Genomic DNA, 17,318 nt, shown 5'->3' on the forward strand with positions numbered 1-17,318 from the left:
CCAGCTACTCTGGAGGCTGAGGCAGGAGAATTGCTTGAACCTGGGAGGTGGAGGTTGCAGTGAGCCAAGGTTGTGCCACTGCACTCCAGCCTGGCGACAGAGCAAGACTCCATCTCAAAAAAATAAAAATTAAAAAATAAAAAGTCTGAGACAGATTGCATTTCAATGTCACTGTTTAGTAGCAGACTAGATTCTAGGTGCTTTTTAGCATCTTGGAAGTTTCTTCCTTTTTTTGGTGGTGGGGAACAGGGTCTCATTCTGTTACCCAGGCTGGAGTGTACTGCAGCCTTGAACTGGGCTCAAGCAATCTTCCCATCTCAGCCTCCTGAGTGGCTGGGACTATAGGGGTGCACTGCTACACTCAGCTAATTTTTTATTTTTTTGTAGAGATGGGGTCTCGCTGTGTTGTCCAGGCTGATCTCAAACTCCTGGCCTCAAGTGATCCTCCTGCCTCAGCCTCCCAAAATGCTGGGATTATAGGTATGAGCCACCATGCCTGGCCTATCCTGTAAGTTAGACATCACAGTGTCCCCTTTAAGGAGGGGGCCATGGGAAGCAATACCGGTAATGGGAAAAATGGATTTGGGAAATTTTTCTAAGTGTTGTAGGGTGGCACACTCACACTCTCAGGCTTCTGCCCCGAGAGCCTGTTAGGATGGGTAAGAGGGGCTATAACACCTCTACCTCCCAGCCCCAGGCACAGAGACAGCTGCAGCCTCGGAGCTGAGCCCTGTGTGTAGCGTGTATAAGGGGATGACCAGTGCCTTATGGTCTGTCTTTACCACTGTTGGTTTGGGGCTGTGGACTACCATTGGCCTATTAGAAATCCCTGGCCTTGTTATCTAGCAGAATCTGTTTTGCCTTTTGGGAAGCGAGTGTTTGGTCAGGTCTTTTGTTTTTGTATGTAGGTCACCTGGCTGCCCTTCACCTTCCTTTTTGAGGTCTGTCAGCCCTTGGACAGACCAAGACTTTCCATTGAATCAACAATTATTAAAGGCCTGCCTGACTCTTGGCAGGTAATACTGGTGGGATTAAAGTTCTCCCTGCCCTCTGAGAACTTGCTCTGTAGCTGACTGTGTCATCTTATTGACCACAATTCCAAGTGTGGCCAAACCCTGGGAGTTCCCGATAGAATCCTGATTTCTCCATAACTTTCCTTTCCAGTGCCTGCTCACCGTGGTTAAGTTACTTGCCACTGTCACCGACCAGGAGGTACAGAAGGAGGAGTTAAGGTGTTCTCCTTGTCCACTGCCGCAGACCTTGATCTGACCCGCCTTACCACTTCCCTTGGCTACCATGCTTCTGCCTCTAGTCTTGCTTTTGCCACTTCATGCCTTCCCCACTGTGCCTTCAGATGAGTCATTCTGAAACCAAGCTCTGATCTCACCTCCCATTCACGAATTGTAAGTGACTGTCCTCTCTCTCTGCAGGAGATGTCAAGCCCTGGCCTAGTGTGCAAAGCCATGTCCAGTGCAGCCTGTCTAGCCCTTGGAGCCACCTCTGTCCTGTCGGCTTCCTACCCTCTAGGCTGCAGCCCAGCTGAACTACTTGTAGTTTCTTTCCCGCTTGTGGGCACCTGCCACTCTGCTCCCACCATTCCTGTGGTCCTTTAGTCCCTGCATATCTGTCCAGACCCAGCTGCAGTGTCACCTCAATCAGCCTTTTCTGATTTTCCTTTACCCGGAGGAGATTTCTTCCCCTGAACTCCTAGAGGGTTTTCTCTTTCTCTGATATTCTGGTATAACTTGCTGGCTGCCTTTCCTGGTGCTCTTGGTAGAAAATATTTCTTTCAGTGGACTGTAGCTTCTGGGAGGCAGGAATAATCTTCCAGTCCCTTCAAGCTTTCACGTGTTGCTTGGCACTCTGCAGGCGCTTCAGGAAACCTCATGAGCCTTCCCTTGCCATTTGAGTGACTTGGAGTGCCCAGGGTCATCCTGTAGTCTCAAAGCAGAGCTGGCATTGGGCCTTGTTTGACAAGCTGTCTTCCTAACCTCACTGCTTCATCAGGTTTCCCAGGATCATGCCATGTCAAGCCCTGAACGAAACCTTGGCTCTGATGCTCTGCCTTCCTCTTCTGTGTTTCCCGTCTCACAGATACTGATGACCATGAGATCCCTGCTCAGAACCCCCTTCCTGTGTGGCCTGCTCTGGGCCTTTTGTGCCCCAGGCGCCAGGGCTGAGGAGCCTGCAGCCAGCTTCTCCCAACCCGGCAGCATGGGCCTGGATAAGAACACAGTGCACGACCAAGAGTACGTATTCAGCCCGGGCTGTGGTCCAGGGGCCTTCCCATCATCTGCAGCTGAGCCAGCAGCAAGGGCATGCTTAGTCCTCCTTTCCTTCTTCCTGTTTCTATGGCTCCTTGACATTCTTCGAGAATGATTCTTACTCCTTATTGCCACCTATAAGTCAGGTATTCTTTTGTCATCATTGTATCACAGGTGGAAGATCTTTAGGCCCAAATGGGACAGATTACTTGTCTGAATCCAGTCTCTCCTTTTTTCACCACAGACAGACACACACACATACAAATAGACACACAGGTACACATACACAGTCGTAGTAGCAGAATTCAGAAAATAGCTAAGGTTTCTTGACTATAACAAGACCTTTTTTTAATCAACACGTTCAAACACTGAATCATTTCTTGCAGCTTTTGTCTTGCGCCAGTTAGCCTCATGCATTATACTAAGTTATCCTTTGTTTTTAAGGCTGGGCGCGGTGGCTCACACCTGTAATCCCAGTGCTTTGGGAGGCTGAGGCAGGTGGATTGCTTGAGCCCAGGAATTCAAGACCAGCCTAGGCAATATAGGGAAACCCTGTCTCTACTAAAAAATTAAAAAATTAGCTGGGTGTGGCAGTACATGCCTATGGTCCCAGCTGCTTGGGGGACTAAAGTGGGAGAGTCACCTGAACTTGGGAAGTTGAGGCTACAGTGAGCCGAGATCGTGCTCGTGCACTCCAGCCTGGGTGGCAGAGTGAGTCCCTGTCTCAAAAAAAAAAAAAAATTGTTTTAAAAGACATATTTTTAAATTGGTGGCCTGAAGATGTTATAACAAAGTTTTAATAATAAAGGGGAAAGAACACCCTAATCCTGCCAGCATAACAGATAGTCTGTTTGACTTTCCCTGCTCCTGTCAAGGCCCTGTCTGTCTATCTCTATGTAATCCTCGAGTGTGGTCTGCCACTGTTGGTGTTTGTTTTTCTGAGCTGGAGGAAGTTTAAGAACTTGAACTTTTCAGAGTCCTTAAGATTTCAGCGTGATCCCAGTGTCTCTGCCAATTGGCCTGAACCTGACTGTTGATTTTTAGGCATATCATGGAGCATCTAGAAGGTGTCATCAACAAACCAGAGGCGGAGATGTCACCACAAGAACTGCAGCTCCATTACTTCAAAATGCATGATTATGATGGCAATAATTTGCTTGATGGCTTAGAACTCTCCACAGCCATCACTCATGTCCATAAGGAGGTAGGTGTGGCGGTGGCTTTGGGGGGCTATATCACAGAAAGGCCTCCCTTTGTTAATTTGGTCCCCCGTCTTGTTGACTTGTGTTGTCCTTATGTGCCAAGAGTGCTGCTTCTCCACTGGGCATGGTGGCTCACATCTGTAATCCCAGCACTTTGGGAGGCCAAAGTGGATCACTTGAGCCAGGAGTTCAAGACCAGCCTTGGCAATATAGTGAGACCCTATCTCTACAAAACAAACAAAACAAAAATTAAAAAATTAGCCAGGCCTGGTAGCACATGCCTGTAGTTCCAGGTACTCAGGTGGCTAAGGTGGGAGGATTGCTTGAGTCCAGGATGTCGAGGCTATAGTGAGCCATAATCATGCCACTGCACTTCAGCCTGGGCAACAGAGCGACGCCTTGTCTCAAAAAAAGAAAAAGAAAAGAAAAGAAAGGTGCTGCTGCTTCTTTCTCTTCTGTGTTCTGCCTCTTTCTGTTCAGCGATCCTTCCGGAAAAGGATAACTTGCTGAGGCAGAAGTCCCAGGGCTGGGCATTTGTATCTTTAAGTGCTACAGGCATTTCTGATACACACCAGAGTATGAGAGTTAATGCCTAAAAGACAGACCGCATTCAAACTGCAGAGCAAGGGAGAAGTTATTCCATTTGGGAAGAATGGTGAATTGAGACCAAGGGATTCAGGGACATGGCAGTATTTGAGGGCTATGTGATACTGTACGGTGCTCCAAAGTTTCTGAAGCACTTTCAAGTAGGTTAGAGATCTCATTGGATCTTTGTAACATCTTGAGTAGGCAGTGGCAGGCATTGTTAATACTTCCATTTTCAGTGGCACGTGCCCATAGTCCCAGCTACTCATGAGGCTGAAGTAGGAGGATCACTTGAGCCTGAGAGGTTGAGGCTGCGGCAAGCTGCAATCTTGCCACTGAACTCCAGCCTGGGCAATAGAGCAAGACCCTGTCTCAGAAAACAAGAAACAAACAAAACCCTCCTGTTTTCTAGGTGAGGAAACTGAAATCAAGATCTTGTGCCAGGTTAAGCACAGTGGCTCATGCTTGTTATCCCAGCACTTTGGGAGGTTGAGGCAGGAGGATCGCTTGAGCCCAGGAGTTCAAGACCAACCTGGGCAGCATGGCGATATCCCATCTCTACAAAAATTAGCTGGGCATAGTGATGCTCGCTTATAGTCCCAGCTGCTGGGGTGACAGGGGGTAGGAGGGTAGTCTGGAGGAACACCTGAGCCTGGGAGGTCGAGGCTGCAGTGAGCTGTGATCATGCTATTGGACTCCAGCCTGGGTGACAGAGTCAGACCCTGTCTCCAAAAAAAAAACAAATCCTTGTGCCTCCACGTTTAATGTCATTCCCCTTTTGCCACACTGCCCTCTATAGAGAGGAAGCAAGGCAAAGTTAGCCAGGTGGGTGGGGTTACATTGGCTGCTAGGAGTGCAGGTGAGGTTTGAAGGCAGCAGGGAGCATGAACGGTTTTGCCCAGGAGAATGGCATTGTTTAGGGAAGATCCTTGGCTGTGGGAGACACACCGAAGGACATGAGGAGAGACTAATATTAGGCGGAGGAATTAGCGCTCGGCAGTCCTGGCAGATGAGAATGGTGGTGGTGATAGGAAAGGGAAGGGTGAATGTGGGAGATGTGACAAAGGAAGAACCAGCCAAGGATGTGAGCGGCCTCAGCCCACTATCCCTGGTCTTGGAGCATGGGAAATACTTTCTCCTCAAAGATCGTAACAGGTTCTGCTGATCAGCAGTGCCTTCTTCCTCTTGTTTTGATGCCAACTTGTTGTCCAGTTCGTCACTCTTTCTATTTTATCAGGCAAATTTGTGCACAGAACTGACCCTCAGGAGGACTGGCACTTTTCCAATTAAAAAAGAATGAGCCGTAATGAAACAAATAAGCAAAAACCTATTTCGAAGGGCCTTCTTTTATCTGGCAAATGTAATTTCTCAACTGGATTATTATAAATTGACTCAATAATATATATTCTCTCTCTCTATATATATATATATATGTATGTATATGTGTGTGTGTATATATATATTCCTAGAAGTCGCCCCATACTCCATTGAAAGTTTTTGGACACATATGAGCGTGGACATTTGTTTTGTTTTTCTTTTTTTTTTTAATAAACACTGCCCATGAAAGAACATGGATATTTTGGACATTAGCTAAGCACTTCTGGTAAAATGTGCAACTCATCATTGTTTAATTTGTATTTTGTAGGAAGGGAGTGAACAGGCACCACTAATGAGCGAAGATGAACTGATTAACATAATAGATGGTGTTTTGAGAGATGATGACAAGAACAATGATGGATACATTGACTATGCTGAATTTGCAAAATCACTGCAATAGACGTTATTTGGCCATCTCCTGGTTATATGCACATGTGACCCGTGATAATGTGATTGAACACTTTAGTAATGCAAAATAACTCATTTCCAACTACTGCTGCAGCATTTTGGTAAAAACCTGTAGCAATTTGTTACACTGGGGTGAGAAGAGATAAGAGAAATGAAAGAGAAGAGAAATGGGACATCTAATAGTCCCTAAGTGCTATTAAATACCTTATTAGACAAGGGCTTGCTTAAAGCATCTGTATTAGTCTGTTTTGATGCTGCTTATAAAGACATACCCGAGACTGGGAAGAAAAAGAGTACTTGGACTTACAGTTCCACATGGCTGGGGAGGCCTCAGAATCATGGCGGGAGGCGAAAGGTGCTTCTTATGTGTCAGCAAGAGAAAATGAGGAAGAAGCAAAAGCAGAAAGCCCTGATAAACCATCAGATCTTGTGAAATTTATTCACTATCACGAGAATAGCACAGGAAAGACTGGCCCCGATGATTCAATTACCTCCCCCTGGGTCCCTCCCACAACACGTGGGAATTCTGGGAGATACAATTTCAAGCTGAGATTTGGGTGGGGACACAGCCAAACCATATCATTCTGCCCCCGGCCCCTCCAAATCTCATGTCCTCACATTTCAAAACCAATCACGCCTTCCTAACAGTCCCCCAAAGCCAACACTTTTCAGCATTAACCCAAAGTCCACAGTACAAAGTCTCATCTGAGACAAGGCAAGTCCCTTCCACCTATTAGCCTGTAAAATCAAAAGCAAGCTAGTTACTTCCTAGATACAACAGGGGTACAGCTATTCCAAATGGGAGAAATTGGCCAAAATAAAGGGGTTACAGGGCCCATGCAAGTCCGAAATCCAGCAGGGCAGTCAAATTTTAAAGTTGCAGAATAATCTCCTTTGACTCCAGGTCTCACATCCAGGTCATGCTGATGCAAGAAGTGGGTTCTCATGGTCTTGAGCAGCTCTGCCCCTATGTCTTTGCAGGGTACAGCCTCCCTCCTGGCTGCTTTCACGGCTGGTGTTGAGTGCCTGCAGCTTTTCCAGGCACATGGTGCAAGCTGTTGGTGGATCTACCATTCTGGGGTCTGGAGGACAGTGTCCCTCATCTCACAGCTCCACTAGGCAGTGCCCCAGTAGGGACTCTGTGTGGGGCCTCTGATACCACATTTCCCTTCTGCACTGCCCTAGCAGAGGTTTTCCATGAGGGCCCCTCCCCTGCAGCAAACTGTTGCTTGGGCATCCAGGCATTTCCATACATCTTCTGAAAACTAGGCGGAGGTTTCCAAATCTCACTTCTTGACTTCTGTGCATCTGCAGGCTTAACACCATGTGGAAGCTGCCAAGGCTTAGGGCTTCCACTCCCTGAAGCCACAGCCCGAGCTGTATGTTGGCCCCTTTCAGCCATGGCTGGAGTGGCTGGGACATAGGACACCAAGTCCCTAGGCTGCACACAGCCTGGGGACCCTGGGCCTGGCCCATGAAACCACTTTTTCTTCCTGGGCCTCCTGGCTGCCCTGACATGGCCTGGAGACATTTTCCCCATGGTCTTGGGGATTAACATTAGGCTCCTTGCTACTTATGCAAATTTCTGCAGCTGGCTTGAATTTCTCCCCCAGAAAATGGGTTTTTCTTTTCTATTGCATAGTCAGGCTGCAAATTTCCAAACTTTTATGCTCTGTTTCCCTTATAAAACTGAATGCCTTTAACAGCACACAAGTCACCTATTGAATGCTTTGCTGCTTAGAAATTTCTTCCGCCAGATAACCTAAATCATCTCTCTCAAGTTCAAAGTTCCACAAATCTCCATGGAAGGGGCAAAATGCTGCTAGTCTCTTTGCTAAAACACAAGAATCACCTTTACTCCAGTTCCCAACAACTTCCTCATCTTCATCCGAGACCACCTCAGCCTGGACTTTATTGTCCATATTGCTATCAGCATTTTGGACAAAGCCATTCAACAAGTCTGTAGCAAGTTCCAAACTTTCCCACATTTTCCTATCTTCTTCTGAGCCCTCCAAACTGTTCCAGCCTCCGCCTGTTACCCAGTTCCAAAGTCGCTTCCACATTTTGGGTATTTTTTCAGCAGTGCCCCACTCTCCTGGTACCAATTTACTGTGTTAGTCCATTTTCATGCTGCTGATAAAGATATATCCAAGAGTGGGAAGAAAAAGTGGTTTAATTGGACTTACAGTTCTACATGGCTGGGGAGGCCTCAGAATCATGGCAGGAGGCGAAAGGCACTTTTTACATGGCAGCAAGAAAAAAATGAAGAAGCAAAAGCAGAAACTCCTGATAAACCCATCAGATCTCATGAGACTTATTCACTGTCATGAGAATAGCATGGGACAGACTGGCCCCCATGATTCAATTACTCCCCCGCCCACCGGGTCCCTCCCACAACACGTGGGAATTCTGGGAGATACAATTCAAGTTGAGATTTGAGGGGGGACACAACCAAACCATATCAGCATCCTTTCAAGAATATTGGATAATTGGAGCTGAATACTCAGGAAGTTGACTGTAGTAGAAGACTGCTAGTTTCTTAATTTTAATTCACGTTACCTGAAAAGTAAAACAACAGGCTTTGTCAAGTAGATGCTTTTCAGTAACAGTGAAGGAGTGGAGTGAATGCCAAATGTTTGCCCTGGTGGTTCCTATCCAGGGAAACATGGTCAGTATTCTGTAAAGTTCCCCTGGCCTAAATGATTACTTGCGCTGGACAAGTGGATATTTATTAGGCTATTTTAAAGCCACAGCATAAGAATGTCAGCCTAGCTACAGAGTCTAAGATTCTGAGTTCAGCCTAGCCACAGAGTCTAAGATTCTGTATCCTCTGACATTTTGGAAATGATACACTACTGGCTTAACTGATGACTCTTTTTCAGATTTTCAGTATTTTATACAACTACTGCCACATCCTTATACTTTATTGCTTTTCTGTCTTCAACCTGGGAGAGACCTTGAATTTAAGTGTGTTCTCTAATCGATAGTGTTTTAGCTTTCTTAATATTTCTATTTCACTCTTGTTTCTAGGGTTTTTTATTTGCAGTTTAAGAACTATTAGGAATGTCAGGACTTTATCAGCAGGAGTAAAACTACCACCTGGCCTAGCCTAAGTAGGAAGTGAAAAGATAATTCACCAAACAATGATTAATCAGATAGAAGTTCTAGTCAGGAGGGATATTGTTGAAGTTACCTTTTTTAGCCTAGATACATGGATTCTTTTAAAATCAGGAAAGATTAGAAAAGGAACCCAAAAAACCCTTTAACAGTGTGAATCTTAATAGTATTTGAAAATGAGAAGAAGCAACAGATTGTAATTTGGTTTATTGGATGTGATGGATGTTCTGTAATAGAAAACCTGAAACGATTGAATGGGAAAAAGAGACTACATAAAATTTGCTGTAAGATGTATACAGGCTTATTTTCTTTATTAAAGTATTATAAGAAAACCTATGTATTTGTAAAAATGGTTTCCTGTGTCAAGTATTTGTGCAGTCAGAGCCGACTTGTAAACTATTCTTGTAATAGCTCATTATTTTGAAAGATTTATATGATGAATTCTGGATATATGACCAATAAAACTGATGAAACGAAACCTCGAGCAGTTGATTTTGTTCACATCAGCTTCTTCTCCTGCCACATGAAGTGTGTGTTTAATACAAATGTTCACATGTGCCTGCTCTTATCATAGTTCCTGTGACTATCCTCGGCTATACCCTGCTCCTTTTGCAGGAGTAAATTCTCAGAATTCAAAGTTCCTTTCCCATTTTAGGCATTTTTTCTTCTGAATGAAATCACTTTTAAAGGATCTTCATTCTCTGGCCAAATTTAGATTATGACACCATTCTCTAGGAGAATGCATAGTGTTTTTCCCTGGTCTGGTGACTATTTTTTAATTTGATAGCATTATTGAAAACATACTAGACCCAAGCAAAAAACAGTCTCCCCTGGCATTTTGAGAAGACACACTTTTTTCTGCCTTTTGAAAAGGAAATTATCATTGCCTCAGTCCCCACCCTCTGAGACCCTGGGACCTTGCAGTGACCCTTCTTCATCCAGAACTGCCCCTCTGGATGGATCTGGTGAATGGGCTCACAGTTGTCGGCAGCTGGGAGAGGGAGAGAAGCAGGTCCTCAGACAGTGGAATCACCCCATCAAACAGACAAGGGTGGAACCTTCTTTCTCCACAGCTGGCTGCTGTTAGTAACCATTCCATGCTGGCCTTTGTGGTCCTGCTTGCCTGCCTTTCCTTATAAAAAAATTCTCCTGATGGGAGAGGTTCCTGGGACATCAGGGACACAGCATGACGGGTCCTTCCCTGCATTTGCCCTCTGTCTCCCACACATGAGGCCTTGGCTTCTTGCAGCCTCCATCAAGAATTCTTCAGGATGTATAAGGAACATCTCTGCACCCCAGTTTCCTTTTCTCTAAAATGGAGGTGAGTATATCCAGCAGAGGCAGCCTTATATGAGTAAAGAGCACAAGCTTTGGACTCAGGCAGGCCTGAGTTGAAATCCTAGGCCTGTTTCTTAGCATTGAAGTTTCTAGACTTCAGTTTATCATCTGAAATATAACTATAATAAAAGTTCCCTGCAGAAAGTTAACAGGATTAGAAAATTGAGAGAAAGTAGATAAAGCACCTAGTGCTGTGCCTGGTACAGAGTAGGTGCTAAATAAACAGTCATCTGTTCCCCAGCCTGGCTGAAGAGCCTGGGCTCCTTCCTCATTGAAAACTAGGGGCTGGAGGGGCTTTGCAGAAATTGATGACTCTTTAGGGGCAAGGATCAAAGGGTCTTCTCAGCTTCTTATATTCCTCCATATAAATGCTGAGTGAATGAATGGATGAATTAATGAGTGACTTCTCTCAAGGAGGAACTAAGGGTCATGGCAAGTACAATGAACAACACAAAAGTATTGACATAGGCCGGGCGCGGTGGCTCACACCTGTAATCCCAGCACTTTGGGAGGCTGAGGCAAGCCAATCACGAAGTCAGGAGATCGAGACCATCCTGGCTAAAAGGGTGAAACCCCATCTCTACTAAAAATACAAAAAAATTAGCTGGGCGTGGTGGCTGGCGCCTGTAGTCCCAGCTACTCAGGAGGCTGAGGCAGGAGAATGGTGTGAACCAGGGAGGCGAAGCTTGCAATGAGCCGAGATTGTGCCACTATACTCCAGCCTGGGCGACAGAGCAAGACTGTCTCAAAAAAAAAAAAAAAAAGTATTGACGTAGGAGCCAGACCAAAGGAGTTCGTGGTTCACCTGGTCTGACAGGTGACTTCTCTGTCTCTTCAGAATACCAGATGGAGATTCACTGAAGAAATTGAGTCAAAGAAACTCTCAGCTTGGAAATACCAAGCAGAAGAGAGTGGGAATGAGAGACCATGCTGAAAACAGAACAGCAATAAACTGCATGTAATCACAGCAGCCAGGCTCGCATGCCCTGGGAATGAGGTTAAAGGTTCTTTTTCTGGAGAAACTGAAACTGCCCCCCAGGGAAAGGACCTTCAAGTCCTGACATTTAGGAGTTCCTATGAAAAATCTGGCTGGCCTCCTGCTTTCCCAGCAGAGAAGCCACTAAATTGAGTCCTTCCATGCCTCGACAGCATCAGATCAGCTTTCTAGTGTCTCACACTTAAATCTCAATGGATTATTTAGGATCATAAGACAGCTGAAGGAAAGCTATTTTTTTTTTTTTTTTTTTTTTGAGATGGAGTCTACCTCTGTCCTCCAGGCTGGAGTGCAATGGTGCAATCTCGGCTCACTGCAACCTCTGTCTCTCAGGTTCGAGCGATTCTCCTGCCTCAGTCTCCCGAGTAGCTGGGATTACAGGTGCCCGCCACCATGCTTGTCTACTTTTTGTATTTTTAGTAGAGACAGTTTTTCACTGTGTTGGCCAGGCTGGTCTCAAACTCCTGACTTCATGATCCGCTCGCCTCAGCCTCCCAAAGTGCTGGGATTACAAGCAGGAGCCACTGCGCCCAGCCTGAAGGAAAGCTTTAAGGTGAAACAGAAATCAAAGCAAACTGAAGGAAACATCAAGGAGATAAAGCAGGGACTAGAAGACAACTTTTAAAAATTATAAGGCTGGGCGTGGTGGCTCACGCCTGTAATCCCAGCACTTTGGGAGGCCGAGGCGGGTGGATCACGAGGTCAGGAGATGGAGACCATCCTGGCTAACACGGTGAAACACCGTCTCTACTAAAAAATACAAAAAATTAGCCGGGCATGGTGACGGGCGCCTGTAGTCCCAGCTACTCGGGAGGCTGAGGCAGGAGAATGACCTGAACCTGGGAGGCGGAGGTTGCAGTGAGCCAAGATCGCGCCACTGCACTCCAGCCTAGGCAACTGAGCCAGACTCTGTCTCAAAAAAAAAAAAAAAATTATAATCAGTATCCTTAGAGAGGTAGGACTTCATCACATCTATGAACAACATTCACATGCCAATGAAAAAAAGGAACAACTAGAAAAGAGAATCTAGAAATAAAAATGATGATACCCCTCTCCCATGCTTTCTCTTAAAAGGGTTAAAACATAAGCTCAGAGAAATCTCCCAGAAAGCAGAACAAAAAGACAAATAGATGAGTGATAACAGAGAATGGATGAGAAAATAAGAGGATCTATCGTGGACATTTAATACCCAATCAATAGGAGTTATTAGGAAGAGAAGACAAAATGCGATAGGAGGAGGAGAGTAACCAAAACCAACTCAACCTGGAACGAGAAACAAACGGGCCCAGGAGGTGGGAACGTGAGAATTTTTTGGCCAAATTATGAACTGGCTTCAGACCAGACCAAGTCTAGAGCTCACCGTGCCACCAGGCTCTGCTCTCCTCCCGTCAGATCTGCATTCTCGGGCTCCGTGTAGGGGCAAGATGGCGGCGCCCTCTCCAGAGCGTGCCCTTCAGCTTCAGAAATAAACTCATCACGGCACACCTATGCCACACACCTGTGCCACGGCTGACCTAGAAGGCTCCATGGCACAGTGCTAACAGAATGAACTCTGGCGTCAGACTACCTTGGTATCAGTCCTGGTTTTGCCATTTATTAGCTGTGTCGCTTGGGCATGCTACTTAGTGCCTTTGTGCCTCAGTTTCCTTATATGACAATAGGGATAATAATGATGGTATCACCTCATCTGGCCACTGTGAGGGTTAATTGAGTTAACATATGTAAAATCCTAACAACGAAGCCAGGATAGAGGAAGCACTTTTTCAGCGACAGCCAGCATTATTATTCTTAGTCCATCCCTGGACAAATCACTGAGGCCAGGGCCATGCTACATGGGCCAGTTGGCTCAGCCCTTGGTTATGTGCTGCATCCTGGGTGACGGGCTGCAGCCCCACTCCTAATAAAATGATTGACAGTGGGGAGGAGGCATTTCAGAGAAGGAAATCCGGGTACAATTACTGGAAGAGGCAGGTGAGGAGCTGCTGCACTGGATGCCGTAGAATGATTGGCAATGGACTATTTGCTTCTTTCAGAGAAATATCCTTCCTGCCTGCTATCTGGTATTCTGGCCTCATGGCTCGGCTGAGACCATTATTATACTGTATTGGAAGGCTCAGGCCTTCAGCAAAGCAGTTCAGAGGGCCGTGGGCACTGTATTCTCGCCTGTGCCCCCACCATCAACAAGAGGGGAAGCTGTGTTGCCTATTCTTTCTGTCAGCACGTCATCATCCAGTTTTGTCCCCTGACTGCCGGGAATCACTCAAACTTACCTTCCAGGAACAAACAGTAGTTTTCAGACATGATCACCTCTAAAACCATTTTAGGAAAACAAAAATTGTTCAACTATGCAAGGGCCATTTGAACAGATCTACACCTCTCAACACCTTAACCCAAAGCATCTGCACTGGGTTGCTTCCCCTCACCCCAGGCATTCCTTAGCAGGGAGGAGTGCCTGCTTTGCAGCCAGGAGATTGACAGATCCCTTCAGCGGGATACTACCTGAGCAAGCGGGAAGGTCTGCCTACAAAAATTAAGTCATCCACCCAAGTCCTATAGACAGGAAGAGAGAATGGAAATATGTCAATAAGGCACATGAGAGATGGGAGGCAAACAGGAAGGTCAACCATGTTCTGGTCTGTGCCAAGGATTTGATGGCACCAGGGTGCTGACTTGCAGATGGGGACAGGACTGGGAAAGTCTACAGGTTATTGTGTGAGGATGAACATTTAGCAGGGGAACTCAAGGGAGGGGAGTTTGTATGTCAGATGTAATTGATTTTTACAGTGATGCTCTCTAAAATACATAAATGTGACATCTTTTCCCACTCTGTGCTTGACTACACAACTGTAATTCACTCTGTCACTCTTGGTGCTAGAGGAATAAAATGCTGGTGTTTTATTATAAAAATAACACACTTTCATTAAAGATCATTTGAAAATACAGAATAGAGGAGGGATGAAAATACAATCTAATTGTCCCGTGTAGCCACTGTATTATGGTCTATCTCCTTTTGATGTTTTTTTCTTGTTTCTATTTTGTTTGTTTCTCCCAGAGTTGTAATTGTGGTATTTATACAATTGTATGTTTGTTTGTTTTACCAAAGGCATGCTCATGCATCAAACCTTTTCTATTTTTACCATTATTTCTTGAGGAAATTGAGTTACTGAGGTTTGAGCAGTTTTAAACCTTGGTCAATATTGCTAAATTGCTGTCCCAAAGAGTTACTCTAATTAAAACTTCACTCACATTGTATATAAAGAGGCTGTTTCCTTTAACTAGACTCATAGCATATCCCAACAAGCATTTCCCTAAACATAGAGCAACGAGATATTAGTGCTTTTAAATTTCTGGTCACATTAGTGCTGTGTGCACCAGCACTACATATATCTACCATTTTATTCAGTTGTGTGTTTGTTTATTTGTTGATTCATTCATTGGATATTTATTGTGTGTTTGCCATGTAACTTCTTTGGTCTAGGCTCTGGAGTTAAATACTTTCTGAAGAAGAGAAAAAAAAGACCTTTGTTTCTAATTTTTATTTTTTGTAGAGACTGGGTCTTACTGTACTGCCCAGGCTGGTCTCAAACTTCTAGACTCAAGCAACCCTTCCACCTCAGCCTCCCAAAATGTTGGAATTACAGGTGTGGGCCACCATGCCCAGCTTAAAGGCTTCCCCTGAGAGTATTTTCATCAGAGGACACAGATGTATTTTTGCATAGCATCCTCAATAAAAAGAGCTAAGTCACTTTTCTACCTCAAGAGAGAAGTCATTATATTAAGAACTCTATCTATCATCTATCTATCATCTATCTATCTATCTATCTATCTATCTATCTATCTATCTATCTATCATTTCAACCACAGAATTAATAGCAGAAACCATGAACATTATATCTGAAATTTTTGGATCTTTAAAAACCAAACAGGACTTCTGCTTCTAGGAAGATGGAGTAGAGGCACTTCCCCATAATTTTTCTTGCAAATTACAACAAAAACCCTGGACATTATAAAAACAACAAGAAGAAGATTCTGAAAAGTGGAGAAAAGAAAGCAGACTGTCCAGGGACCTTGAGACCTGGGCAACAACGTGGCAATGAGTTTCCCAGTTTTTCCTTTTGCCTCATATATGTAGACTTGGAGCTAAGGAAGCAGGAGCTCAGAAACACCAAAGGATGTAGAAAGGCCCCAACAAAAACTTGCTCTCTCTACCCAAAGGATGAAGAAAAGAACAAGCAAGACAGACAGCTTCCAGATAATAACCGCTCTGCTCCAACCAAACACCACAGGAAGGCTGTGGCCCCACCTGCATCCATGGCAGCAGAGTGGGGAGCCTAGACTTCCACCCTCACCAGGGCTCGCCAAGGCACCCCTCCTTGTTCCTGCTGTGGTAGCATCAGAGGAGGCCAAGAAGGAGCTGGGATTTTCCTGGGTGGTAACGAGCCCCCTTCTGCCACCGAGTTAGTGGAGAACATACAAGAAGCCTGGACCCCTAACTGTCAATAGGGAGGCTCTCCTCCCCTTCCTGCTTGATGGTGTTGGAAGAGGCCTACTGGAGAGTCAGGACTTTCAGCACCACCCAGTAATAACAACAAGGTCATGTCCACCACAGTGTCAGGAGACCACATGGGAGCCCAAACTCCTGCCCCTGCCTAGCAGTAATGATGAGTCCTTTCCTTGAGTGTCACTGGAGGCAGAGCAGGGAGCCTGGACACTGTCAGTGATAGGGTGGCACACCTCCTTTCCCCTGCCAGAGGGGTGTCCTAGAACACCAGCTAAAGCAGAAGGTTTACATAAGATCCAGTCTTATAACATATTATAAAAATGTTCAGTTTTCAGTTAAAAAAAAAAAATCACTCTTAATACCAAGAACCAGGAAGATCATGAATAAAGGAAAAAAGATGTCAACACTGAGAAAACAAATATCGGAATGATCTGATGAAGATTTTAAAGCATCCATAGTTAAAAGTGCTTCAGTGAACAATTATGAACATATATAAAACAAATGAAAACAAGACATTTCAGCAAATAAATATAAAGAAGATATAAAGAAAAGTCAAATTAAAATGTTAGAACTGAGACATACAATAATTGAAATAAAAAACTCAGTGGGGCCGGGTGCGGTGGGTCATGCCTGTAATCCCAGCACTTTGGGAGACTGAGGTGGGTGGATCACGAGTTCAGGCATTCGAGACGAGCCTGGCCAACACAGTGAAATCCCATCTCTACTAAAAATTCAAAAAATTAGCCGGGCGTGATGGCAGATGCCTGTAATCCCATCTACTTGGGAGGCTGAGGCAGGAGATCGCTTGAACCTGGAAGGTGGAAGTTGCAGTGAGCCGAGATCATGCCACTGCACTCCAGCCTGGGCGACAGTGCGAGACTCTGTCTCAAAACAAAAAACAAAAAACAGTGGGTAGGCTCAATGGCAGAATGGAGGTGAATTAATGACCTGGGTGACAGAACAATAGGTGTTACCCAGTCTGACCAACAGAGAGAAAATAGACTGAAAAATGCACACCCAGAGTCTTAGGGACCTGTGGCCTATAACAAAAAACCTAATATTCCTGTCATCTGAGTTCCAGAAGAAGGGGAAAAGAGAGTTGGACTGAAAAAATACTCAAAGAAATAATGGATGAAAACTTCACAGATTTGGCAAAAGACATGAAGCTATAGACTTAAGAAGCTGAGCAAACCCCAAAGAGAGTAAACTTAAGTAAAGCTACTCCAAGACACATCATAGCCAAACTTCTGAGGACTAAGGACAAAGGAAAAAAATCTTAAAAGCGGTGCAAGAGAAACAACAGCTCATGTATAAAGGAAAAACAATGGAATGACAGCAGCTATCTCAACAGAGGCCAGAAGGAAGTGGCACGACATTTTCAAGTGCTGAAAGAACTGTCAATCCAGAATCCTATATCCATTTCAAATATCCTTTAGGAATGAAGGAGAAATCAAGATATTCTCAATTAAAGGAAAACTAAGAGAATTTGTCCCTAGCAGATGTACCCTAAAAGAACAGTGGAAGGAAATTTT

The 17,318-nt window shown here is 44.9% G+C and overlaps 1 protein-coding gene across 7 annotated transcripts in view; it reads left to right on the forward strand.

The window, feature by feature from the left end:
* Window positions 1-6,127, forward strand: part of MCFD2 (multiple coagulation factor deficiency 2) — a 34,015-nt gene extending 27,888 nt beyond the window's left edge. For 2 of the 7 annotated variants that reach the window (XM_011935867.1, XM_011935869.1), the window contains exons 2-5: window positions 388-480; window positions 2,095-2,249; window positions 3,309-3,468; window positions 5,697-6,062. In XM_011935867.1, coding sequence (XP_011791257.1) covers window positions 2,101-2,249; window positions 3,309-3,468; window positions 5,697-5,828 — 441 coding nt within the window. In that variant the 5' untranslated portion in view covers window positions 388-480; window positions 2,095-2,100 and the 3' untranslated portion in view covers window positions 5,829-6,062. Of the gene's footprint in view, window positions 1-387; window positions 481-2,094; window positions 2,250-3,308; window positions 3,469-5,696 lie in introns of all 7 variants that reach the window. The other 5 variants (XM_011935865.1, XM_011935868.1, XM_011935871.1 and 2 more) reach the window with 3 other exon arrangements.
* Window positions 6,128-17,318: the final 11,191 nt, after the last annotated feature.

Source organism: Colobus angolensis, unplaced genomic scaffold (assembly GCF_000951035.1).
Source record: "Colobus angolensis palliatus isolate OR3802 unplaced genomic scaffold, Cang.pa_1.0 Scaffold15, whole genome shotgun sequence".
NCBI lineage: Eukaryota > Metazoa > Chordata > Mammalia > Primates > Cercopithecidae > Colobus > Colobus angolensis.